This window comes from Nesoenas mayeri (assembly GCF_963082525.1).
Source record: "Nesoenas mayeri genome assembly, chromosome: 1".
Taxonomy (NCBI): Eukaryota; Metazoa; Chordata; class Aves; order Columbiformes; family Columbidae; genus Nesoenas; species Nesoenas mayeri.
Genome location: NC_137541.1, coordinates 16,086,063 through 16,113,032, shown reverse-complemented (window position 1 = coordinate 16,113,032; position 26,970 = coordinate 16,086,063). Strand labels below are relative to the sequence as shown.

Sequence of the window (26,970 nt, the reverse complement as noted above, 5' to 3'; positions counted from 1 at the left end):
AGATGGCCTGGAATTGCACCAGAGGACATTTAAATTGGATATTAGGAAGAATTTCTTCCTTGAAAGGGTTGTCAGGCCTTGGAACAGGCTGCCCAGGGAAGTGGTTGAGTCACCATCCCTGAAGGTGTTCAAAAGACATGTAGATGTGGTGCTTAGGGACATAGTTTAGCAGTGGGTTTGGCAGTGTTAGATCTTTTCCAGCCTAAATGATTCTGTGATTCTAGAAGAGCTGCTTCCTCTTGCCTGTGGTGCTGGCTTGGGTTTCTCTGCCCGCCCCAAGGTGATGCCTGAGGTGGAATGTGATCCTCTCTGCTGTTCCTCAGCAGCAAGGGGCTCCCGAGAGATCCCTGACCCCATGCAGGTGCTGTGGCCATTGTGGCTTGGTCTGCTGTGAGGAGGAAGACTGCAGAGGGAAGATAGCTTTAATGATGATGTGTTGACTTTGTGTGGTAAACACTTGAGCTGCCTTACCGCTGGGTTGCTACATTTTTTGTTGGGTGAGATACCAGTTTGTAAGTTGGGTGATATTTTCAGCCAGGAAGCTGAAAGAAAATTTCTTTCCAGCTGTGACTGAACCCTTTTGTGCTTTGCTCTTGGTGGGCCTCCTCTGAATACAGGAAACTAATGAAGAGGCTGTTGGTGTTTCTTGGTAGGTGCAAACCAGATCTGAAGTTAATATCTGCTTTTTGAAACGCAGTGCGTAAATTGCAGTGTGAGATTTTTAGGTCAGAAGGATTAAAAATCTTTTAAAAATCTCATTAGCTAGTTGTTCTGGAGGTGAGTGCGCGTAGGTAAGGACGGTGGTTTGGATGAAGTGAATGCAGCCTGATGGAGTCTGGGCAAGGGCAGCTGGAAGAGGGTCCCTGGGACCGGGGGACGCGCGTGCAGCAAGAGCGGTTGAAGCTGGACCTCCCAGGTTTGAGAAAGGATTTGGAATCCAAAAAGCATATGTTTGCCTATTTATTGTAAGCATGTTTAAGCGCTTGGCCCCTGAGTGCCGTCTTTTTGAAGATGTTTAGTCTGTGGTTTGATTTGTGTTATTTCAAAGATCTACCTCTGAGGAGAAAGTAGGATATTGGCCAAAAAAATATTTCCAATCTTTCAATTTATTTGAAATAGTCAGTGCAGGGAGAGAGAATCAAATCCAGATATGTGGATTGTTCACACTTAATGTAAATGCAAGTAATAATTACCCAAATAAAATCTATTTTCATTTTCTTACTATTAGACATTCCGTCCTGCTGCAATGTTGATAGAAAGATCATCTGATTTTGGAAAAACGTGGCAAGTATATAGGTATTTTGCATATGACTGTGAGAGCTCATTTCCTGGGATTTCGACTGGACCCATGAAGAAAGTGGATGATATCATTTGTGATTCGCGATACTCTGACATTGAACCTTCAACAGAGGGAGAGGTCAGAGGGGTTTTTTTGCCAATATGTTTATTGTGTAGAATTTTTCCATACAGATTTAGATTATCTTATTTTTAAAGATGAATCTGTTGTTGTACCATTTTTCCTCCAGGTAATATATCGTGTTTTAGATCCTGCTTTTCGAATTGAAGATCCATACAGTCCAAGGATTCAAAGTACGTATGCAGGCTCATTTGAAAGTACCTTCCAGGCTCATTTGAAAGCATTTCTGTACTTATTTGCTCTCCCAAAACCAGTAAGCCACAAATAAAACCATACTTTAGCCTTGATAACAGTTTTGAAGTGTTATGAATGTGTTTGTTTTATGGCTTCTTGTCCTGACTCAGATAGTGACGTGCTGGGAAATAACGATTGCTGTTGTCAACTCAAGTGATTGCTCTTACACACATCATTGTAGTTGGTCCTTTTCTTAATTGATAAGGGATGTAGTTTCATTAAAGACCCCCTCTCCCCCAAATATATCCAGTTGACAAGAGAAACGTTGGAATGTGATCCTGTAACTGTACAGCATTCAGAAAGCAAAGAAACAGAACTACAGAGGTACTTAGATCATTTTGAATTTCTAGCTAAAATCAAGGGGGTTGTGTTTTATTTTTTAGAACATCTGAGTCGTGATTTCAGAACAGTTGGCCTTGATAGCACTGAGTGGCTGGACCACACAGTTGCAGTCGTAAAACACAAATGACTGCAGCATTCGTGTACAGTCATGACAATCCAGGAATGCAAAGGTAGAGAGATCTGCTGCTGAGTGTGGCTCAAACAGAAACCTTGTGAGGCATTTGGCCCGAGTAGGAAACAGTGTTTGGCCTTAAACTTGACTTCCAATTTAATATTCATTCTCAGCTTCAGCTTGCGTCCTTTAGCATAAAACTAACTGGAGCAGGAGAAAATGATCTGAAGTAGAAGAGTGTCTGCTAGTTACTATTTGAGTTGAATGTTTTTTTAACCACTGTTTTAAAGGACAAACTCTGCTTTCGTGGGCTTGGAGTGCTTTCTCAAGCCTAGTTTCAAGGCTGTAAGAAATTACACAGGATTCATAATATCAAAGTGAACATGTGGATTGAATTAATCACTGCAAATTGTCTTCCTGAGGATTATCCCTTGAGAACTTCTTTTTGTTTGATCAGTGATGGGATGTTGCTTCTTTCAGGAAAATGTAACTGATTACGTTTGCTAGGAAAGTTGGCCATATAAGAAAGAAGAATATATTTGTGTCTTGTTTCCAGCTAAGATTTTTTCCAAAAAGCTCAAAACTATTAAAGCTCCTGGTCTGCTTGTCAGCAGTTCCTTAATATCAGGTTTCTGCCCTTCTTACTTTTTAAACCCCCAAGGAACCAGTGTTTCCTTGTTGGTACTATTGCATGCGCCTTTAATATTTGTCTTTGTGCCTGTCTATGCCTACAATAAAATAGAGTTATATTTTTAATTAAGCTTAAACTAACTTATACAGCGATCAACCTGTAGTAAAATAATGCATTTAAAAAGAAAAAAGTTTGGGAGTGTGAAGCGATGTGTAGTATGTAAGTGCTGAAATCAAATATGATCTAATCTGCCCATAGGAAGTGTGCTTTGGAAGTCGCTCCTGGCTTCCTCCCATTCAATACAATATCTGGTAAATAATTCCAAAACGGTGTTTGTTGTTTTTTTTTTACGTGTCCCCTGCAGACCTCTTAAAGATCACAAATCTGAGAGTCAAATTTGTCAAGCTGCACACGCTGGGGGATAATCTCTTGGACTCGAGGATGGAGATCAGAGAGAAGTACTACTACGCCATCTACGACATGGTGGTTCGCGGGAACTGTTTCTGCTACGGACACGCCAGCGAGTGTGCACCAGTGGATGGCTTTAATGAAGAAGTGGAAGGAATGGTAAATATTTGCACTTTTCTGCCTAAAGCTGTTCCTGTCTGTGCCTCTGGATTGTGATAAACACAAATTTAAAATGGCAGTGTGCCCCCCTTACTCGCCACCATTAATTTTCAAAAAGGAAAACCATTAGAACTAGTTCTCCTCAGCAAACATATCTGTCATTATTGGCACTAGTCAAGCACAGAGAGCTTAGATTGGGTGAAAAGTGTTTTAGCATTCCTTTTCTAATTATGTTAAAGGGCTGACGAAATTAAAAGGCAGGAATGCAGAAAGGGAGTGTAACCGTATTGAGCCAGAGATGGGTGTGTGGTTTAGGTTGCCCTAAAAGTTAAGTGAATAGAGGCACCAAAGGATGAAACACCTTAGTGAATGAAACATGACCTACATTTGTAGGGGTGGTTGTCCGCTGAGAAGTGGAGGCTGTAACCCTAGCTAACAGCAGGCTCCGAAGGAGAATCCTGCTGCCTGCGCTGCACACCGCTGCACCATCCCTTATGGGTTCTGGTTTCCCCCATGATTTTTGCCTGACAAGCAGTAATAGGTCCCCTGTTAATGAGTGAGTTATTAACTGGATGAAAATGTGGAGGCACACAGGGAGGTTGTGATGGTTGCCCCTGGTGCCGCAGGATGCCGATGAGCGGGTACGCTCCAGTGCCCTGTGCTTTCCGTCCAAGCAGCAGCACGATTGGCTTTGCCTTTAAAATCGAGGTTGCAGTGTCTAAGGCAGCGCTGTCACACAGTCAGTGTTGGTCTGCTCAGCACTTGCTCTGTGCATGCTGGAGCAAAGTCTGGGGCTGGTGGATAAAACCCATCCAAACAATCTGTTATCTTTGCTTTGAGAACAAAGGCAGGGCTGGAAAGAAGTCGCTTGGCTAGTGACATGTAGATATAACTAGATGCATGTTAATAGCTAATTAACAGCTAATAAACAGCTGACTTTTAAGTCCAAGAGGCTTTAGTGATTATTGAGCTGGAACTGTGCTCCCCTTGTTCATGCCTGAAAGCGTTTATTCAGGCATTAGTTCCAGTAAAACAACCCCAAATTTGTAGGAGGACATTCTTACCTTGACAGGTTAAGGACACTCAAGTGGCCCTCTATGTATTCTCCGTGCAGTTATGTGCATTAAAGTCTCCAAAAGTATATTGATTATGTACTAGCTATATTTCGCATTAATTAGAGCACGTTTGTTTGTTTGTTTTCCCTTCCTCTTTTATAACTAACTACTTTTCTCTTTTTTTTTTTTTTTGTTTTGCTTTGTTTTTGGATGACAGGTCCATGGGCACTGCATGTGCAGACATAATACCAAAGGGTTGAACTGTGAACAGTGTTTGGATTTCTACCATGACTTACCCTGGCGACCCGCTGAAGGCCGCAATAGTAATGCATGCAAAAGTGAGTTTGAGTAAAACACAGATCTGGAGTCTGGTGTGAGCATGACGTGCTGCTACTTGGGAACTTGTGACAATCTATAGAGTCCTGCCTGTTCTTTGGCTGACTTTGGTTTGTCTTTTCTGAAGACTTGCATCTCCCCTGGGACCAGACTCTTATTTTGCTTTCTGTCTTTGTCACAGAGTGCAACTGCAACGGCCACTCCAGCCAGTGCCACTTTGACATGGCTGTGTACATGACGACAGGGAACACCAGTGGGGGAGTGTGTGACGATTGCCAGCACAACACCATAGGACGCAACTGCGAGCAGTGCAAGCCCTTCTACTTCCAGCACCCAGAGAGAGATCTGCGGGACCCTGATGTCTGTGAGCGTAAGTGCAGCCCCGCTCCTTGGGCTGGGAATGGCGGTGGTGATTCCAGCTGTGGTCCCCCAGGCCTTTCCCTGGGGAATTTAGGATTTACCCCATCTTCTTTTGGCCAGTGCTGTGTTCCCAAGCAAAGATCACAGAATCACAGAATGGTTGGGGTCAGAAGGGACCTCTGGAGATTATCTAGTCCAATCCATGTGCTAAAGTAGGTTCACCAGGGCAGATCACACAGGAATGTGTCCAGGTGGGTTTGAATGTCTCCAGGGAAGGAGACTCCACAACCTCTCTGTGCAGCCTGTTCCAGGGCTCTGGCACCCTCAAAGTAAAGAAGTTTCTCCTCATGTTCAGATGGAACCTCCTGTGCTTCAGTCTGTGCCCGTTGCCCCTCATCCTATCGTTGGGCACCACTGAAAGGAGCCTGGTCCATCCTCTTGGCACCCACCCTTGAGATATTTATAAGCATTGATAAGATCCCCTCTCAGCCTTCTCTTCTCCAGGCTGAACAGACCCAACTCTGTCAGTCTCTTCTCATAAGAAAGATACTCCAGATCCCTGATTATCTTTGTAGCCCACCACTGGACTCCTTCCAGTAGTTCCTTGTCCTTCTTAAATGGGGGAGCGCAGAACTGGACACAGAACTCCAGATGCGGCCTCACCAGGGCAGAGTAAAGGGGGAGGAGAACCTCCCTCGACTTGCTGGTCGCACTTTTCCTAATGCACCCTAGGATACCATTGGCCTTCTTGGCCACGAGGGCACATGGTTGACTCAGTGTCTCTCCTTGGGAGAAGGTGGTTGTCTTGGAGGTCATGGGCGAGCCTGGCTGGGTTTTGTTTTCTCTTCAAGAATCTGGAAATTAATCTGGTCATTATGTGTTCAACCCGTGTCATGTCTAATATTTGTGGGAGTGATACAGTCTCTACACAGCAACTGAGTTTAAATAATTCAGTGTGAGACTTGGCTTCTTCTTTTATAGCAGTTAATAAAACACATGCAATGCTTCCTTCTTAGCTTGCAACTGTGACCCAGCTGGCTCCCAAAATGGTGGTATCTGCGATCGCTACACTGATTTCTCCACTGGCCTCATTGCCGGACAATGCCGTTGTAAACTATTTGTGGAAGGGGAGCGTTGTGACCTCTGCAAAGAAGGTTTCTATGGCCTGAGTGCCGATGACCCAGCGGGTTGTCAGTGTGAGTAAAAACATATGTTCCTTTATGTGTGATCAAAAGTTCTCTGAGGAGCTGCTAGAGGTGCAAGAATTTGGTTTGTGAGGTGGTTTCAGTGGAAATAGCAGAATCGTCCTTATTTGTTTTTAATGATAAGGCTCGAAACCAGGGAAGTTTTACTGTGATGGGTGGTGGGCAAAGTGTGCAATTAATCTCTGTCCTGGGGAATTTAGGGGAAGCCTTAATGTAAATATTTAAGTTTGATACTGTCTAAAATGTAACTCCAGTCCTGTGTTTTGACCTGCCTATTTGTATTTCCCAATCTAGCTTGTGCGTGTAATCCTCTGGGTACTCATCCCGGGGGGAATCCTTGTGATTCAGAGACAGGAAACTGCTATTGTAAGCGCCTGGTGACAGGAAGGCAGTGCGATCGCTGCCTGGTAAGTACTTTACCATAAAATAAATTAGCAGATGCTGGTGTGAGGGAGGCTGGTGTGTGGAAAGCATGGAGCGAGGTGCCGGCCGCCGTCTCTGCCCATGAGCAGGCACCTGGCGTTCGGGCTGAAGTAGACATGTCAGAGGCCGTGAAGCACCCTGGAAGGCACATCAGGGCACACAAGAGCATCCAAAGATTAATTCCCAGGATGGTATGGAGTGAGATGTTAGGATACCCATTATGGTAACTGTGAAAAGGATCTGAGGCAGTTCTTCTGAAGCCCTTACTGTGGTGAAAGACACAATGGTCAGAGAAGTAGTGTTACCAAAAATATTGTTTTCTATACAGGCCATTATTTTAGGCAGGGATTATTTTATACAAATACATTTCCATATAGTGTTTATGTGTGCTGGAGTGTTATAGAAACACACTGTCAGACAACTGGATGTGTTTGTATAAACACTGACAGGCTATCTTATCTAACAGTGAACTGCATAGAAAAACTAAACAAGTCTGTCTCCCTGTTCAACAAGCAAGTTGCAGAGTAGCAGTCCTGCAAGGGCAGTGCCCCATACAAAGCCCCACCACCCCATGCATGGGTCTCTGCTGCGGTGTGATTTTCCAAGCCCTTCATGGGTCAGGAGCCCAGACTGGTGCAAATGGTGCAGCAGGAGTAAGGTCTCTGAGCTTGAGTCTTCCTGAATCTTGTTTTCAAAGCTAGGCAGAAAGATGTGGTTTTTTTCTCAAGCCCTTGAAATGGTCAGCAAAGTGGAGTAGACCAGATGGGGCAGTTGTGCTGGTGGTTGTGGGAGTAATGTTGGAGGGCAGTCAGGGGTAGCTTATGCTGAGTATTTTGGACTGAGCCTTTGGGATAGATGGGGTTAAACTGGCTCTAGGTTACAGCACCGTTGATGTTTCCTCTTGCAGCCTGAGCACTGGGGCCTGAGCAATGACATGGATGGATGTCGGCCGTGCGACTGCGACCTGGGAGGAGCACTGAACAACAAGTGGGTCTCAGCCTGGTTGCTCTCTTGTAATCATTCACCCCTTCAAGTTTTGCTTCATTTGCAACCACAAGATCCAGGGCTGGAGGGGGGTGTTTGGGACTGTCTTTCTGCTCTGGTGTGCAGAAAGTGGCAAGTCCTGATTGCAGCAAGGGGTGACAGAGGCATGCTTGTCTTTTCCATGCTGAGCAGCCTCCATTAGTGCCACCAGTGCAGATGAACATGTAAAACTGTTTTTAGGGCAGCTCTTCCTTTGGTCAGCCAGGGCAGGAGCCAGCCATGGCTTGAGCTCTGCCCTGGCTGTAACCTGGGCTATGGATCATGTCAAAGCTTTGCTGTCACAGGATCAAAGCAGAAATCAGGCCATAACACAGGCTGTCAGGCTGGCTTTTGATTTCCTCACAAACTGTCCCTTTGGCCAGTCTGTCGGTCTGTCCACCAGTGCTGGGGAAAGAGCGCCAGCTGCACGATTACTACTGTATTGCCCCAGAGGTGCTGCGTGGGGAGGGGTGTGGGCCAGGAACTGCCTATTGGGGAGCTAGAGAGTTTTCAGAGGAAAGCATAGGTTTTGAAGATACATCCATCAATAAGAGCATGGAAAGTCCTGACTTAAATTCCTGGTCAGAGGGGTGCTGAGTAGCCAGAGTGCTCTTCCAACCAGAGCAGTTTTCTGTCCATTAGGTGTGTGCCCGACCCAAGGCTTTCCAATAACAGCACGTTCCTTTACTCTATTTTTTTTCTTCCCTCCACAAACCCTTTGAAAAGTCCTGCTTTTGTCTGAAGCCACACAAGTTTCCCAAGGGCGTGAACAACCTGTTTCCCACTGGAGCCCACAGGACCAGACCAGGGGATTTTGGGACTGGTCCCAGTGTGAGTCCTGCAGGTCGTCACAGCCCGTGGACAACTCATCAGTGTCAGGGATCACTGTGGGAATGTCCCGTGGGCTGTCTCTCCCTTCCACTCCCAAGTGAATTATTACCCCTCGGCAGACAGCTGCATGGTCATTAGGGATTATTTATTCTTCCGTGCTGGCTCACTGCGTGCGGATCGGTTACGCCGCACAGCTTTTAACAGCTCCCCCGGTGCAGCCGCTGCCAGGGGACTGGGGTCTGGCTTGGCCGTGGCTCAGCAAGGCTTTGCAGCCTGTTTCCCATGTGCTGAGCCCAGCGATTGCAAAATCAGGCAGGGAGGGGATGTGCAGTGTCCTGGTGTGGGCAGGGAGCAGCTGCGCTTTCCTCTGGCTGCAGGAGAGCTGCGAAGCCCGGCTCAGCTCCCGACTTCCATCTCTAGCATCAGCTGGGAAGTGGAGCATCATCCTCCCCAGGGCTCCTCTCCTCAGCTGCCAAACTGCAGCCTCCTGGCTGCTGTTCAGGGTGTGGGATGCAGCACCTGGGGCAGCCGCACCTTGCCCAAAATTCATCCCTGCTCTGTAACCCAGGTGGTGGAGTCCTTGCTGTCCCTGGAGGGGAAACTTCCCAGCTCCCTTTCTGGGGCAACTGGGGCACTTCTGGCATCTCAAAGTGAGCATTTAAGTGAATCTCGGCAACTTCAAAAATGGTTTCAATTAAAAATTGCACTTGGGACATGAGCCTGAAAAAGCTGGAGATTTTCCATGGAAAAGAGGGGGGGTTGACTTAAGAAAATGTTTCTAAATTCAACTCAAATTTAAAGGAAGGGACATCTTTTGGTGGACCAAAAAACCTTCCTATGTAAAAGTGTAACCAGGCCCATGCAGAAATACATTCTGCCCAAGGGTTCTTAATAATGCAGGGTGGACTCTCTGAGAACAATAAAACCATCAAAAGGCAGTTTGGGGATAGAGTTGTATTGAGAAAAGAGAATGGCTCTTCATGAAGTGGAACTGCTGTATGTCACCCTGGACAGACCTCCATTCCCCAGCGTTGGCTGTGTCTATCCCACTTTAAAGCAGCTGGGTATGGTTTTTCCCTATGTGTAGCTGCTGGTGGGGTGATCTCTCAGGACGCGCTTTGCAGCATACGATAGCACCTTGACGTCCTGGGGCATGCAGGGTCATGCATGTTCTTGCAGTACCTGAGCCTGTACAGATAGGCTGCTTGCATGGCCCATGAGCCTGTAGCCGAAGGCTGCCCTCAGCTTGCAGGACAGACATGCCTCTTGGCTGTGTCTGTGGTAGCAAGTGAAGCTCTCCCAGGACTGCTGTGGGGCCCCAGGGAACCTCCTGCATCCATAGCGTGAGATCCTCTGCCATCCAGACAGAGGAAGGCGCAGGCAAAGCACCTCTGGCAATGGTCCCTGGCTGTGCTTGATCCCAGCCTGAGCCTAGCAGTTGTTTGGGAGAAGAATACCTGGGTTGAGCTTAGACTGCAGCGAGCACTGTGCTGCCATGTTAGCAGTGCAGGTGGTCTGGCTGCAGAGCCCGAGAACATCTGGTGTCTCGGTGCAGCCGTGTCCGGAACCGCTCCTCCTCCTGAGTCACTTTAAACGCCAAAGCGAGATGTGGCTCTAGCACTGTCTCGGTGTAGCCAAGAGGTGTTGTAAACTCATTGCTCTTCCATTTTAGCTGCTCGAGTGAAACTGGCCAATGCGAATGCCGGCCCCACATGTTTGGACGTCAGTGCAACCAGGTGGAGCCTGGCTATTACTTCATTTCGCTCGATCATTACATCTACGAGGCGGAGGAAGCCAGCTTGGGTCCCGTGAGTAGCAGTTCCAGTGGGCTGGCGTGTCTGGACAGCTGTGGGAAGGTTGTTTCACCATTCAGTTCTTGGAAGAATCAGCTTTATACCCTAAGTGTTTTGCAATTAATGTGTGGAAAACACAAAACTGAATTGTATCAGAAAACCCTTCAATCTTCGTATTGATAAATAATTTAGTAATTTAGGGGCGGAAACTGCCATTTTTCTTTTTAAACCTGTTTCTTTGGTCATGACTGCACAGTTTTTTTCCTGTCTGTGTCCCTCTCTGTACCCCTCTACATACATGCCCACTGCACCCACTTGTTCCCCTCTTATCTCAAGAGCAATGGGACACTGACACTGGCTCTTTGGTGCCACTGAAACTGAGAGGGAACAAAGCGCTCATTTAAGCACAATGCCACAGCTTTTAGAGTTTCTGTACATCAGCAGCATTTCTTTTAATAATGACTAAAACCATGGTTGGTTGTGCAGAAAGCTGCTTTTGTAAGTGAGGTTCCCTCTAACTTGTTTAGCCCACTGGCATGGTACATCAGGGTCTCTGACTTTTTCCATTCACCACCCTACAGCCTTGCTTTTAATTCATTAACAGCAGCTAGGTGATTACATCAATTATTTTTGCCTCCAGCAAGGAGTCGGAGAGATGAGATAATGGTTTCTCTATAGCAGCAGATCCCTGTCTGCTTGTAATTGGGGCACTTGGTCCTAATTTGTTTTTTTTAGTCAAAATGCAGCCACTCTGCAGTTTCAGCCCGGGCAGCAGATTTTTGCTGTTAGACAACTGGGGAGAGGGAAGGCAGCGCAGGGCAGAGGTTGGACCGCAGCAGAGGGTGTGTGAGCTGGCACGGGGGTTTTGGTGCCTTTGTGTCTGCCTGGCTGGAGAGGTGGTACCCAAGGCCTCGCTGGGGCTCAGCGATGGGGGGGCTTGGCGTGAAAACCCACCTTGCCAAGCAGAGCGAGGGGATGTGCCACAGGTTTGCCTTTTGAAACCTTCAAAACAAACCGCTTTAAAAAATGCCGATATTGAAAAGCTTTCTCACAAGTCTGGTGGCAGAACAAAGCTCTGAATTCCCAGGTAGAGGCCCAGCACAAGCCAAAATGAAGCGGCCCAGAGTTGCAGGAATTTTCAGGCGATGCCAAGCCCCTGTGCTCCCCTCAGCTGCACACCCCTGCTCAAGTCCTGCCTGCCGTCCTTTCTGGGGAGCTCTGACCCTTTGTGCAAAGTCAAAGGGTAATAACTTATAGACAGACTCTCTTCAAAGAGTGTGAGAATGCATGAGGGGACATCCTGAAGCGATATGTATACGTATAGTCATTTCCTTACATTTTATCCCTTTCTTCTGAAGCAACTTCCGTAGGAATGCACAGGATGTTGTTCTGTGCAGAGAACTATTCATGGATGCAGATATATTTGAAATGGGAACTTTGAACACAACATGTTTCCATTTTCTGTTGCCTTTTTCCTCTTTTTTTGATTTATATAAAGAGTAGCAGATACAAACTTGGCATCTCAGACTGAAAGGAGTGAACATGTATTTATTTTGCTATTAAATATCTATTGATGATTAGCATCTCTGTTATTTAGTGACACCTGAGTTATTATGGCCACGATCCGCTTTTCAGATGTTACTAGGAGCAGTAGTTTGGTTTGGAGCAGCGTGGTGTAGTCAGGAAGTAATTAGCACTCAGCTTGGGCGGTTAATAGAGCAGTTATGTACCACTGCAGTAAATCCTACTGCTACAAGTATGGCGTGAAAGTCCTTACAGTGAACAAGATGTCATAGCTGGTGGATTAGTTACTCAGAGCAAGTTTTTAAATTTAATTCCCCATTACAACAGAAAAATGGATGAAGAGTTGTGCAATGTTGTTTTATCTTTCTTGCTTTTTGCATATGGTTAAGCAGAAGGGCAATGGTGTGCATTTCCATGGGTTTAAAAGAGAATTCGTGTTCTCTGGGATGCAGACAATGGATGCTGCGGTCCAGAAGTGATCCATCGTCAGAGGGCTTGCAAATTTAGTGTATTGGTATTAAAATCTCTGTTCCCTGTTCCTGTAGGGAGTAAACATAATAGAGCGCCAGTACACACCGGACCGCACACCATCATGGACGGGCATAGGATTTGTGAGGGTCCCTGAGGGGGCGTACCTGGAGTTCTACATCAACAACATCCCCTACTCCATGGAGTACGAGATTCTGGTCCGCTATGAGCCACAGGTAGGTCTGTGAGTAGGGGCATTGCTGCTTCCTGGCAGGGGCTGTATGTCCTATGCACGACTGACAGGAGCCCAGTGCTTGTGGGAGTCATCAGGACTCAAAGACAAGGACGGAAGCTCAGTTGAGTGTCTGAGATGCATGAAGGAAAGGAAGGTTTTGATTATCACTAGTATTATTTGCTTTACAGTTTCGTGTATTGTTGGATTGTTTCAGCACCTGTTTAATGAGCAAATTAAAAAGTGACAAGTCCCGTCAGGATAGATGAGAGTATAAATTGGGCATCAGCCAGATGGGCTTCTGGTGGGTGGAAACAATGCTACATGCCTTAGGAGACAGATTTTCAGTCTTGGATGGTGAATGCCTGCAGCCAAGAGTTTGCAAGCGATTGTTTTTGGCTGTGGATAATTCACAGGGTGGAGGGAAAGAAGAAAATTCCCCAGGTACTTAGAACAAGGTAGCAATCAACTGCAGTGAAATGCTCAGATGTGGGAACCAGAGGTGGGTGGAGAGGAGGTTGCCGAACTGCTGCTGGTGCCGTGCTGCAGATGCTCAGTGCTGACCACCTGCACCTAGCCATGTTTTTTGCGATGGAGAGAGGCTGGAGGATGCCCAGGGGCACATTCCTTGTCCTGTCTGAGCGCAGACCCGCAGCCAGTAGATGCCCTATTGATGCCGAAACTGCCTCCCTTCCCTCCCCAAAGTGCAGTGAACATGCTGTCTGTGCGCAGGCTCTTCTGAGCCGAGCTCTGGATGGTCCCAGACGCTTACAGCCATTGCTTGATGCTGATCAGCCTTTTTTCCCCCCTAGCTGCCGGATCAGTGGGAAAAAGCTGTGATCAGCGTCTCGCGCCCAGGCAAGATTCCCACGGGTAGCCGGTGTGGCAACACAGTTCCTGATGATGACAATCAGGTTGTCTCGCTGTCACCCGGCTCCAGGTCAGTATAACTGGGCAGGCCAAAAGGAGGAAACAAAACAAAACAGAAATGTCATGTTTTCAGTTGGAAGAGTAATTAAATTTGTTTTTCAGTGGGTTATAAAAACAGATTTAGTATTATGTCTGTAGACTCAAAGCTTTTAACTTATCCTCATTGTCTGATTTGGTTTTTTCACTGATTAAAGAGAGGGGGAGGTGTTTGCACAGCCTGCGAGTGAACATCGATGTGACTCTTCACTGGCCGATAAGCTTTTCCGGCTCCGACTCGAACAAACCTCCAAACCACCTCCTTCACATCATAGCTTTTGTTCTTCCTGGTCTTGGCTACTTTCTGTTATCTCAGTTGCTTTATAGGGCCACCTGAAACACTTTATGTTGCTGGACATTTGAATTAAGAATTGCTTCCTGTTCCTAATGCAGATATGTTGTTCTCCCGCGACCTGTCTGCTTTGAGAAGGGGCTGAATTACACCATCCGCCTGGAACTGTCCCAGTACTCCTCGGTGGATACAGAGACAGAGAGCCCGTACACGCTTATTGACTCCGTGAGTAGAAATTGTTTTGGGGTTGCTCTGGGGGAAAAGTGTATTTGAATGCTTGGAAGTTTGCATCTCCTCTGGGATGCATCTATGTAAATCCAAAGTAATGTTTTACAATATCGTTGCTTACAGCTGAAGCGAGATTTTAAATGAACAGTGTAAAGCAGCTGGGTTTCTTCAGCCGCAAAGTATGCAACTTCTTTCTCTCCTAAGAGGCTTTTGCTGTATTTTAGTTTCACAGCTAGTTCTGCAGACCTTAACTTTCACAGTTTTTTCTTTGGAAAGGTTAATGTGTGCCATGTATGTAATGAATGTCTACCTTTTTTTTTTTGAATTAATAGAATTTTGCAGATTTGGTAAGAATTTGGTACATACCAGAACTACACCAAAAACTACAGATTTCCTGTCATTTCCCTTCCAAATTCTGTCTGGCAGTTTGTTTTTTGGCTAATAAAGAGTAATGGGAAGTAGGATAATTGTGAATGTTAATAATTTTGGTGGAGGCTGTTTATAAATAGTGACATTTTGTCATTGTAAAATTGTTTTGTAGCTCGTTCTCATGCCATACTGCAAATCACTGGACATATTCACAGTGGGAGGGTCAGGCGAAGACGTGGTCACGAACAGCGCTTGGGAAACTTTCCAAAGATACCGGTGTCTGGAAAACAGCAGGAGTGTTGTGAAAACCCCCATGACTGATGTCTGCAAGAACATCATATTCAGCATTTCGGCTCTGTTACACGAGACCGCATTATGTACGTAACCACCTACTTGTGGGGCAAACTGCACCTGGAGGCTGCTTGCAGGCAGAGCGGTGTGCACGGGGAAGGCGTGTGCGTGGGATGAGGCAGGCGTGAGTAACACCTGTGCTGTGGTACTCATTCCCCCCAATGCTTTTCTCTGCACAGCATGCCAGTGCGACCCCCAGGGCTCCCTGAGTTCGGTGTGTGACCCCAGCGGAGGACAGTGCCAATGTCGTCCCAATGTCGTCGGAAGACAGTGCGACAGATGCGCCCCTGGCACCTTTGGGTTCGGGCCGAGCGGATGCCGATGTACGTTCAAACCTTGGCTCTGAGCTGTGTGGCCATCAGGGCCCTGCGTTTAGGGCTTGCCGTGGAAACACAGCCCCTGTCTCCCTTTCCTTGCAGCGTGCGAGTGCCATGTCCGAGGCTCTTACAACACCTTCTGTGATGCGGAGACGGGCCAGTGCCACTGCTTCCCCGGGGTGTACGGGCGGCAGTGTGACCGCTGCCTGCCGGGCTTCTGGGGCTTCCCCAGCTGCCAGCCCTGCCACTGCAATGGCCACGCCGACGACTGCAGCCCCTACACTGGGGAGTGCCTGAGCTGCCGCGACCACACGGCGGGGCACAACTGCGAGAGGTACTGCACCTGTGTCCCCTCCCTGGCCACTCTCCTTCCCCCAGCAGGGTGGGCACACAGCTGTTCCCCTCTGCCGCTGGTGCTCGGGTGGGTGTGAATTTAGAGGATAAATCCCTGCACCCTGGGAACCAGAGCAGCGCTGGTGGTCCCGGAGGAGGATGGGAGCAGGGACCCCATCTTCCCAGCCCATGGCCTCAAACCTCCCAGCAGTGCCTGCCCAGATGCCAGAGAGCACGCTGTGGTACCCTGGGGCTTCAGAGAGGCTTTCTCTGCTGAAAGACATCAGACGTTGGTCTCCTGCTCTTATGCTGGCATAAGCCAGACAAATTTGCCTGTGTGGCTGCTCAGAGCATGAGTGGCACAGGAGAGCTGTAAAGATGTTTCTGCCCTTTCGTTCTTTGTGGTGTTTGAAAACCTAAGTGTCGTTATTGGCAAGGCTTCAGTCCATTTGCCTGCAGGCCCCTACATGCTGTGTACCCCGTTGTGCAGGTGCCAGGCTGGCTACTACGGAGACCCCGTCCTGGGATCGGGCGACCACTGCCGCCCCTGCCCTTGCCCTGACGGCCCCGAGAGCGGACGCCAATTTTCCAGCGGCTGTTACCAGGATCCGGTCACACTGCAAGTTGTGTGTGTCTGCAGTGTGGGATACATAGGTATGTCATGGGTATATAGAGGGGGGCTGGTTGGGTTGAAGCGCCCGGTGGGAAGGGGTATGTTCGTATGGCTTGTTGCATGTGACCATGGCACCAGTAGCAGTGTGTTGCTGCTGGGGTTTGGCAGCTCTTGGAAGGTGCTGGAGCAGGGTGGTTTGTGCAGGTGATGCCGGCACCACTGTGAACCTCTTCCCTGGCAGTGTGGCGAGGGGTGACTGGTGATCAGCAGAGGTGGACAGGAGAGCAGGGGAGCCGAGTCGATGAGCGTGCTGGCAGTGCTGGCACCGTGCCTTGGTGCATAAGACAGTACCATCCATCCTGCACCAAGCTGCTGCAGTCTCACCAGGCACTGCCTCTGTTGCTTTGAGCATGATCCAATTAACACCCTTCCGTTAATGACCTTTATTGTCTTGCCTCAGTCTTGCCATTTATGGGGCTGCTCGCTAGCAAGCCATGATGGTAATTCCCACCGTGTCTGTTTGTTCAAACAGGCAGTCGATGTGATGAATGTGCGTCTGGCTTCTTTGGGAGCCCCGACGAGGTTGGCGGCGCCTGCCAGCCGTGCCAGTGCAACAACAACATTGACACCACTGACCCGGAGGCCTGCGACAAGAAGACGGGAACATGCGTGAAGTGTCTGTATCACACAGAGGGGGAAAACTGCCACCTCTGCAGACAGGGCTACTATGGGAGTGCCCTGCAGCAGGACTGCAGAAGTGAGTGGGGAGACGTGGCCGTGTCCCCCCTGCCAGCCATGTCATGGGGTGGCAGCGGCTGCCTGAGCTCTTTTGAATTTACCTGGGAGCACTTGGGGTGGAAGGGAAACCTAATTACCTCCAGCTGGAGTTGTGTGTGGCTGCCCTGCTGCTCAGTGAGGCTCCTGGCCAGGACAGGAGTCCTTTACATTTGTCAGGGAGAGCAGGGACAGCATTTACATGTGCTGAAAGGAGGAGGCTTTTGTAGGAGGAGGGTCTCTTGCCCTCTTGTTAGCAGTCTTTGTTTCCCTCTTCTCCAGAGATGGCCGGTGGCAGGGTGAGGGTTTGGGTTTTGTTAACACCAGCATTCCTGCAGATGTGGCTGGGCAGTGGGACTGAGTCCTGCCCAGTGAGCCGACCCAGGTGGTGGGCAGGCAGACCCTCCTTTCCCTCAGTGCTGGACACAGCCTGGCAGGGCAGAGGGTCGCTGGGCAGGCGAGCAGAGCCCTGCTGTGCTGGGCATGCTATCGGCCGCTCCAACAGATCCATCACCATAGCCAGCTGACTGGAGCCAGGCAGGCTTGGGCTTTGGTTATGTACGGGGGAAGGAAAGAAGAGGAGGAGGAAGACTGGGCTGCTGGAACGAGGGGCTCCTGCTGCCTTCTCTGTGCTGGGGCAGAAGCCATAGAGGAGGCCAGCCTGGGACATGAGGAGGGCTCCTGTGCGGTGCTGGGGTGTCATTCAGCGTTGAGTCAGCCAGGCCTGGCCATGGGGATTGGGACATGCCGGTATCTACCCACACCTCTGGGGACTCAGAGAATAAACTAAATGCAATGGGCAGTTTGGTAACGAGAGGGCAGGCTAACATGGAGGCACCACGCTCTTTCCCACAGAGTGTGTCTGCAACTACCTGGGCACTGTCCGGGAGGACTGCGAAGACTCGGAGAACTGCCAGTGCGAGGCGGCCACGGGGCAGTGCCGCTGCCTCCCCAACGTGGTGGGGCAGACCTGTGACCGCTGTGCCCCCAACACGTGGCGCCTGGCCAGCGGCTCCGGCTGCGAGCAGTGTGGCTGCGACCCTGCGCGCTCCCTGGGACCTGCCTGCAACGAGGTGAGGGGGCTCGGGACACCCTGCGGTGGCTCGGCCTCTGCTCCGGTGCCAGCTGGTCATGTCTCCTGTTATTCTTCCGCAGTTCACAGGGCAGTGCCACTGCATGCCGGGCTTTGGAGGCCGGACCTGCCGGGAGTGCCAGGAGCTCTTCTGGGGTGACCCAAGCGTGGAGTGCCAAGGTGAGTCCTGCACCCGCTTTGGTGCACCCTACCTGCTCCTTTTGGAAATGGCCTGTTGGACAGTGGCCAGGCACACTGTCACCTCCCAGTGCACTGGGACACCACTGCTAGGAGCAGCCCCTCTGGTGTGAACCCCCTCCAGGACCCGCATGAGCCTTGGAAATGAGGGAGGAAGGTGCAGTGGGGTCTGTCTCTGGGGTTTTGGTGCCTCCAGGAAAAGGAGGCACAGCAGGAGCCCAACCTGATGGTTGACTGGTTTATTTCTGTTGAACCCGTATTTAGGAACAGTTGTCCTGTGTAGTAACCAACTCTTCTTTAACCTTTAGAGTGCAGTGCTGCCAGGTAAGCCAGTGTGGCAAGAAAATGTAGCCCAAGTGTTTGGGTTGGAGAATTGGTCTGGAGATTAATTTCTTTTGCCCTTTGTTTGTATGTAGTGGAAGACTCCTGTCTCCTCTTCTGTCTTGTTAGGGAGGTTGGGGCTGAAGAAATAATGTTTTTGATTTAGTAGGAGACTTTCCTTGTACTTCAGATGAGAATAAAGGAGCAAGCAGAGATCATGCAGTGGGTTAGTCATAGCTACGTGCCGCAAAACAGAGCGCCATGAAGTCTCTTGTTTAGAAAACTGGATTCTCTCTGTCCTTTCATTATAAACAAGTCTGTTCATTAGCTGGAAAAGAAACTTCAAACACTGTCCAGACCAGAACAAACTTGTATCTCTGATCTGTTCAAATAGGAGCCTTTGCCAGGAGGGTTTGCAGTAGATTAAGGTATTTTTTTCCTGCAGGGAGGAATGTGCTTGCTGTGGTCTTTAATAAATCCCTTACAATAGAGATACCTTAGAGCCCATTATCTAACCAGATAGGCAGGTCACAGCTACTTGGTTAATGCAGCAGATGAAAGGACTGGGGAATTGTCCCGGTTCCTGAGTACATATTGGGTTTCTCGGGAAGGCTGTGTGTGTTCTGGCATGGTGAGGGGCGCTGACCCTGCCGGCTCTGGGGCAGGGATTGTCTCTTGGTATCAGCTGTCTCCATCAGGGTTTATTGATGGAGCCCATCTGCATACCTTATCAGCAGGATTTTGCCATGTAGCAGTATTTCTGGCCTCTCACGGAGTTTGTGCTGCCTTTTGAGCACGTGAAAACCTGCTTTTTAACATCTCTGAAGTAAAGAGAGGATATATTCTTCAGAACCTGTTTACACCATGCAAACTCTATGCTCTCTTTCCAACCCACTGCCCCTTCTGCCTCCAAGTGACACACGAGACTTGCTTGGGTGAAGATGCAGGTATTCCTTCAGGATTGCATCCAATGGGAGGTCTCTGTGGCAGGTGGGGAGAGCTGCTGCCCGGGGCTGAGCCAGAGCAGCCTGGGGTGCAATGCCCTGGATGGGCTCCAGGCATGGGCTCGCTCATGGAGCGCATCTAGCCCCACGGTGCTGCCGCCCTGTCTCCCATCCTTCCTCGGCATGGGGAGAAGCAGTTTCTAAGCCTTCACGTGGTCCCATGAGCTCAGGGGTGATGTTCAGGCTGACAGCCGTGCAGCAGCCTCATGGTCAGGGAGCAGCTCTCGGCAGCAAGCAGTGTGCAAGCAAACTGGGAAAATGTTCCGTTTAAGGAGCTGCACAGCAACGTCCCTGGAAAATAACTTAAATATGGCCTGTGGCCAAGGTGAAGCTGGAACTGAGAAGAGGATTTGTCACAAAGACATCAGCTTCAGCTGCAGTGGGGGACACAGACCCGTGGCTGTAGCATTTGCCACCTGCCCTCAGTGACATACTTGTGCTGGCCTGAGCAGCCAAAGTGGCCACGTTCTGTGCTGCTTTTGGGAAGAAAAAACAAACTGATCTGGATGTGGAATGATGAAAGAGCTCTGAACCATGTGAATATGGATGGATGGTTCTCACTGCGGGCACCGAGCTGATGCAGACGTGTGGACATCAGTCTCAATGACTCTAGGGATGGATACTCCACTAGCTGGGGCAAGTGGCTCCTGCCCAAGGTTGGAAATCGCAGGGTGCCTCAATCAAGGGACAGAAATGTGTCGTGTCTTCACAAGAGATCTTCAGGCTGTTGGCACCAGGAGACACAAGCTCCTGCTGAGAAATGAGGACTGTACTGCCCACACTGCTGTTACACCCTTTACAAATGTTTTAAATAGTTAAAAAAAGTGAACTCCTGTGAACACAAGTGCCTGGAAATAGCCTCTGGACACAGCTATGTGGAGATGTACAAAATGGCCCACCCAGGACAGGCCAGGGGCCACAGTCCCCCTTGGGTTCCCAGTAGCAGCACCGAGCAGTGACAGCTGCCAGCTGCTGCCTGTGACCTGCTTCGTGGGAATCTTGGTAAGATGGGAGACAATGAAGCAGAAGCTGGGGGAGGCAGGTTTTTGCACCCCTTCTGGGTGCTTTGATTTGCAGTCTGTGCTCCCTGCAGTGGAGAGAAAGTGTCATCTGATGTGTCCTCTCCACATGTGCCCAGTGATCACACTGGAACCAGACCTCTGGGACAAGCTAAGATGGGTGCCTACCTTTGGGCAGCGTCTCGACCCCTCAGTACTGGGTACCGTCCCACCAGCCACAGGTGTCTGTTGGGGATTAGACACTGCAGCCAGTCTATAGGACTGTTTCTTTGGAGACTGCTTACCCCATGCTTCAAAAAAGCAAAACAGTTACTCGTTTTATGTAACGTAACGCCTGGAACAAGCACAGGAGAGGCACAGAGGATGGGGAAAAGCCCAGTGCCTCTCTTTTGGCCTGGTGTGTGTCCCCACGAGGGTTACAGCGAGCAGGAGCTGTGCAGTGAGAGTTGTGTGCTCGGGGACAGCAGCAGCAGCCCCTTGGCAGGACTCTCTGGCCATTGCTTCAGCTACGAGCTACACGCAGCTCTACACGAGCCCGCATGCGAACATGTGTGTGTGCATAATCCTTGCTAAGGTAGTAAATAGCAGGATTACAATTTTCATCAAACTCCGAGTCTCCCAGGCATTTCTGCTGGAGCTTTTCCAAAGCCTGGCAAGCACAGTGCAGGACCCGGCATGCTGAGCCCTGCACCGACCTCAGCCCGCGGAGCACGTTTCTGCCAGGAGGCTCCTGCTCCCGGGAAGCCTCTGAGATACGGTGTGGCTGCAGAGGCAGCTCAAACAGTACCCTGCACAGCATACAGTTGAAGTTTATGTTTCATGTAATATGAAGATGACAATTTTACTGTCATGACTGTTTTAATTGAACAAAACAGAACAGAGAGCAGTTAATAGAAAGACACTGTATGAGATTGCAAGTTAGGTTGTATTGCTGTCTCCTTTACAAGAAGCATAGCTTTGTCAATATTTTTCTGTGTTGGCCTTGACTGCCAAGCCCTATTGTTAGAAACAGAACTTAATTGAACTAAGATGACAAAAAGCCATGTTTTTATCAAATACTCATTGCATACATTGGCAGAAAGTTGTTTTTCTCAGTTTTTAGTCTTCGTTACGTAGCTGGTGCCAAAACATCTGTTCACTGAAAATTACTCCATTGCCGTTTAAGAATAGGCTTTGTAATCTTAATTCAACACCTGGATCTTATACTAGTCATGTAGGCTGTTTTATATGAGGTGTTTATAGTGCAGAGAGAAGGATTAGCAGATGTTTCTTTTCCTTCAAAGTGTCTAAAGGAAGTCAGACATCCTACACTAAGGGAAATATAATTTTCACTTTGCATTTCATAATTTCAATTGACTTGTGGTCTTAAAATATTGATTGTTTGAGGAAAATTGCCCTTTTGGCAAGGTCTACTAGCATGTTAAAATGCAGCATAACTCTAGTAATTGTAGGCTGGGATCTTATCTTAACACTCCTACTGAAAATGATAGCGCGGAGGAGCTAGCAATATGCTTACAGGGTAATTTAAATCAATAGCTAATTATTCAGAAGAAATTTGCTAGCTCTGCAAAACTTTCAACCTTACAAATTGCTGAATGGTTTTATCATCATAGTGCCTCACTACCACTGGGAAATGATGCCAGGAAATCATGTTTGAACAAACCCTTTGGTTTTTTTGCTGCGGAGGAGTTAAACATTTGATGCTGTCTGTCCTCAGTCTCAAGCAGTAAAGAAAATATTTCTGCAAAAATGATTTCTGTTCTGTGTAGGATGGTGTATGACACTCACTTGTTCCTAGCCTCCTGCAACAAGGCATCAGATACTGAGACTGATCTCTGTACAGCCCTTCCATTTTATCATCTTGGCTGTATTATCAACTGCTCTGGCACACCTTAGTTTAAATTAAGTGATATGCAAATATGCACGTAATTAATTACAGTAGCTTAAATGGAAGTGAGCTGTAAATATTTAAAATCAGAGGGAAAGGTAGCATTGCTGTCAGAGTAAGTGAAAGATAAAGTGGTTCATAGATCTTTGTAAGCTTGAAGCAAACCACTTGAGCTAGTAATTTACTGCTTTGGGATTTCTTCCCTCTAGTTCCTACAAGACTACATTCAATAAATGTGTGAGTGTTACTCTAATCTTTTAATATCAGGAAAAAAACATTACTGAAAGCAAAATGTATTGATCAAGGTGGTATAAAAAATCACTCATGGATACTCTGTGTGTGGACATGTATGCACATGGGTTTGTGGACAGATGCAGCTCCAATCTTTTGTAGTTGTAAGCTGCTAATGAGCAGATCCTGACTGAAGAATTTGGCTAGAAGATTTTCCTGTCAAAAATGTGATTTCACTGAAGTTGGAGTATGCCACAGAATGTCTCATTGAGTTAAACACTCAATTAAAGAAAACAATACACCCAGTTCCAAAATGACATGTTGAAACAGAAACCTATTGTTTAACTTAGTAAATGCTCCTTTGAAAACCCTCAGATCTTTGACCAATGGTTTCAAAAAACTTCTTTTCATCCAGTATATTTTCTGTGGGAGGAACTGCAGTGTCCTGCCCTGCTTACCCAGGGACACATTTGATCCCTTTCTAGCTGATCTTCAAAGCAAGCAGCCCAGTCTGTGTTAGCCTGCAGCCCCTCACCCTGGCCTTCATCCACCCCTCTGGATGAAGGGAGAATAATCAGCCATTTGTCTTGAAGGCCATTTCCAACCCAAACTGCTTAAGGCATCTAAATACCTTGCAGTAAACTCAGTATCTGTGTGGTTTTACAGCGCAAAATGAACCACTGTTCCCAATTGCTAATCACATAAACATAGGTAGGGCATTTAGAAAGAGCTTACAGGACTTTTATGTCTTATTCCACAGATAGCATGTTAGATGGAGTATAAAGCCATTGCCAGCTACTGGGTAATATCTGAAACACTTCTGCATCCCTAGGTCTGCCTGCATGCTTCTTTTCCTTAGGGAAAATTAGATAAACCATGCATATGCTAAAATTAGATGTGGTATAGCTGCTCAGGTGTTACCTCAGACTTACGCGTGTGCTGGGTAGAGCCAAAATCTCCAGAGCCAAGCTATACTTTGAGGGTCATGTTTGTGTTAGCCTGTTTGAGTACCTCAGAAGCCAAACTGCTGTAATAGAGAGCATCGCTAGTACGGGACCGCACAGGAGTCAGCTCACATGGTGGCCATAGGAGTAGCTGGACATTAACAAGGAGGTGGTAGAAGTGCCAGAACTCTGCTGCGGCTAGATGTGATGCTGGGGTGCTTTGGCCAGGCATGCTGGTTATTCTGGCACGGTGTTCACTGTTTTCTGGCAGGTGATGGGAATCAAGGCATCTCATGTGTTCACATCCCAGTTCATTAGCGATGATTATCAAATGTCACATGAATCCTTTTGGTGGGTGTGCACCCACTGTCATAAATGATAGGTGTGTAACTTGGCACATGGTTATTCTTCCATCCGCCAATCCTGTGCCAGCCTTTTCCACTCCATGCCAACTAGGAGGTCCTCCTTTGCTTTCACACAGGTCCTGCCACTGTCTCTGTGCTTTTGTCTCTTTAGGAAAAAGTTGTGCCTTGAAATCTCACAGAGACCAAAGCCAATGGGTGCTTGGTAACAAGGCATTGCATGAGGCAAAGAAGTGACACCTGTGCACTGGGCTATTTGCCTGGTGGCGCATGGTGTTCAGGGTGCTCTTCACTATCTAGAAGCCTTTATATGATCTTGTCTTAGGCTTGCTTACCTCAGTTACCACAGCTGAAGTCAGTTGAGGGTTTGATTCCCACCATCCTGTATAGGGAAGATGCTCTCTGCAAGGGCTTTGGATGGGCTCCGTTCTAGGGTGTGAAATATCCTGTTGGTGGTGGCCAGGGCACGGGGTAGAGGACTCCCACCATCTCCAGGGCCTTTAATGGAGAAGTCCTGTTCCAGATGGCCTCGGAGGGCAGAAGAGCATTTTCTGTGGGTTTTTGGCTGGACAAATTTGGTTATTAATGCCTTGTCGGAAATTTGGACCCAGCATCTCATAGAAGCGCTTGGGGACTGACTCCAGCAAGGAACAGAAATGGTTTCACCTGTGGCTGAAGTGCTTGGCTAAGGTCATCTAGACTCTAAAAAAGGAGATCGCGTGTAACCGAGCACTGGCATGCACGTGTCATTTGTGAGATGAAAGGTTTGCTCAGAGGATGTGAGCTGTAAGGGGAGCAGAGATGCTTTTGTGAGAATTTAAAAAATGTTTCGGAACGTGCCACAGTAAGGAGTTGTCCAAGGGCTGTAGCTAGAAAGACCATACCACCAACATGTAGAAATGCCTCTGAAACTTTCAAAATGGAAAGAAAATAAAATCGACTGGAATCTTCTTACTCCAGTTCTGAGGGAGGCTTTTTCTTGTTTTCCTTTACACTATGTGATTTTACCTAAAAAGAGAGGTAAAATTATCTTCAGTTTTACCTTGTGGGTTGAAAGCTGGTGTGGTCCTGTGCACAGTCAATGACTTTGGAAGATCATGAAGAAAAGAAAGAGCAAGTGTGAAGCCAGCCCTTTTGAAAGCCATTTTATATATGTTTTATTCATGCTACAGAAGTAATGCAGAGCCAGCATTGCCTGCTTCTGTCCTTGATAGAGAATCCTCCGCTGGAAAACAAAAGAACAAACCAGTAATGTTTTGGGCTGCCTTGTACAATTTTCTTGTGGGTCCCACAGAGCTCAGTTTAGAAGTTTTGTTGAATTCTAAAAATACGGTTCTTCCAATTGTTGTGCTGTATTAAGAATTATTTAGCCCTTTGCTCTTTATCATCTCCCAACAGGCAGCTGTGGAGTTTGGGTTTTCACTTTGCAAACAAGTCAGTACTTAAATTCTCCTCTCCCCTTCCCCAGCATTTTCTGGCACCACAGATTTTGGAATCCACATTACCATGTAAGTGCTACTAAAGCCGTGTTGTCTGGCTTTCCTGAACATGTAGGTATTCAGGAGTAGAATTACCAACATGTTGTGGTTTTTTTTTCGCTTTAAGCTTTTTAAATCCTCAAGTAAATATAGTGATCTGATTTGCCAGCAGAAGGTATTCATGTAACTTGATCAAATCTTGGGATCTTTGAGAAAAACCACATGCTGTTTAGCCTCTTTCTATGCAGAGGAATTTGAACAATTCATCATTATACCGAGGGCCTTATTAGTTGACAGAAGGGTTAACTGACCTCCTTCAAACAGGAACTCTGACAGTTTGCCTGCAGGGAACATATTCCATGGTGAGCTGACTACTTAAGCACTTTCGATGTAAAGTAAAAACAATCTCTTGTGTCAGGGTATAATTCGAAGAACAAAGGACCATTTTGCTCAATTGTGCAGGCAGCAGAAGTTATTTTTGTCTCTTGCCTCTCATATTCACATTGTACAAGAAAGTCGTTTTGTTGAGGAGCGATTTGTTCTGCTGAGGCTCTTTGTGTAATTTTTGAACTGAAGACCACCACTGTGTTTTGCCATTGAAGCAAACAATGTGCAATCTTGAAAACGGCTTTGTGTTTTGCCCTTTTTTCAAGGGGGCATGTGCTTGTGGTGTGTGAATTGATTTATGGACCTTTTTGAGCCATTAACCTCTTTCAAGGATGCCTGGTAAATGGATGTGTAAGTGAAGGCTTTTATCAGGTATGGAGGTTCTTTTCCTAGTCAAGGAATGTGTGCTTGACCTGCTTTGGCTGTACTTTGCCACAATGGTAGGTAGATGACCTGCCGATTTTCAAGGTCCCTCTTTCTGTTCTTTGCTATCATCCCTTTATTAAAAGCTTTGCGGGTTGGTAGTTTCCTGTGCTGCTGCTGGTGGCTGTGTAATTAAGGAGGAGGAGAGGTCAAGTGACAGCTCAGCTGCATAGAAGCACTTCTTCTGATAGCCTGATTGCATACAAAGTGTGTGTCTGTGCTTCTACAACTAACCGTGTATCAGTAAGTTAATTGAGTAACTTCTCTTCGTGGTAGGTTAGTGCTGAAGAGGTGCATCTTTATTCTGAAAGCTTATTCAAAAAACATGTTGGCCAAACCTGGTTGCCCAAATTTGGCAACCACCTGAAGTCCCTGGGTCTTACCATACTGGCATATAAGGATAAGAAGGTGGTCACAGTTACAAAAATAAGAAAGTCCATTTCAGGAAGGTGTGTTTTGCTGTAGGGAGCTCCACCACTAAACTAAGTGCTGTGGAATCAACTATGGCCTTTTATTGTGCTGTTTTGGGGAGGTGCATGGGAGTATGGTTGGTTTTTGATCTGCTGGGTTCCTCAGTTGATCCCTACTCCTATGCTGGAGGAGACAGCCCATGGTTGTTCCTTGTTCACTTTTTCTATTTCACTCATGTTTTGCTCTTAAACCCCTCTGCTATGTGTCTGCCTGTTGTTTCTTTTCCCATCTGGAAAGCCTTACCCTACTTACTCTTCATTGTAGGAGTGAAACTGGCATCTGTGTCTTCAGTTGCAATCCAACTGACATCCAGACGTTGCAAGAAGTGTCCATCCTTTCGCCATTATTGTGGTTGTTTCTGAGATGTGCAAATCCT

General features: G+C 47.6%; 1 protein-coding gene across 1 annotated transcript in view; it reads left to right on the top strand.

The window, feature by feature from the left end:
- The window catches only part of LAMB1 (laminin subunit beta 1), a gene marked incomplete at both ends in the record, with an annotated part of 44,252 nt that overhangs the window by 5,916 nt on the left and 11,366 nt on the right, over positions 1-26,970 (top strand). Inside the window, 19 exons of the mRNA XM_080360225.1 lie at positions 1,229-1,417; positions 1,527-1,590; positions 3,101-3,303; positions 4,576-4,696; positions 4,876-5,064; positions 6,071-6,250; positions 6,554-6,666; positions 7,590-7,669; positions 10,209-10,344; positions 12,399-12,557; positions 13,366-13,493; positions 13,913-14,036; positions 14,581-14,785; positions 14,939-15,082; positions 15,179-15,410; positions 15,900-16,063; positions 16,555-16,779; positions 17,652-17,869; positions 17,952-18,048. Of these exons, the coding sequence (XP_080216351.1) occupies positions 1,229-1,417; positions 1,527-1,590; positions 3,101-3,303; positions 4,576-4,696; positions 4,876-5,064; positions 6,071-6,250; positions 6,554-6,666; positions 7,590-7,669; positions 10,209-10,344; positions 12,399-12,557; positions 13,366-13,493; positions 13,913-14,036; positions 14,581-14,785; positions 14,939-15,082; positions 15,179-15,410; positions 15,900-16,063; positions 16,555-16,779; positions 17,652-17,869; positions 17,952-18,048 (2,971 nt within the window). The remainder of the gene's footprint in view (positions 1-1,228; positions 1,418-1,526; positions 1,591-3,100; positions 3,304-4,575; positions 4,697-4,875; positions 5,065-6,070; positions 6,251-6,553; positions 6,667-7,589; positions 7,670-10,208; positions 10,345-12,398; positions 12,558-13,365; positions 13,494-13,912; positions 14,037-14,580; positions 14,786-14,938; positions 15,083-15,178; positions 15,411-15,899; positions 16,064-16,554; positions 16,780-17,651; positions 17,870-17,951; positions 18,049-26,970) is intronic.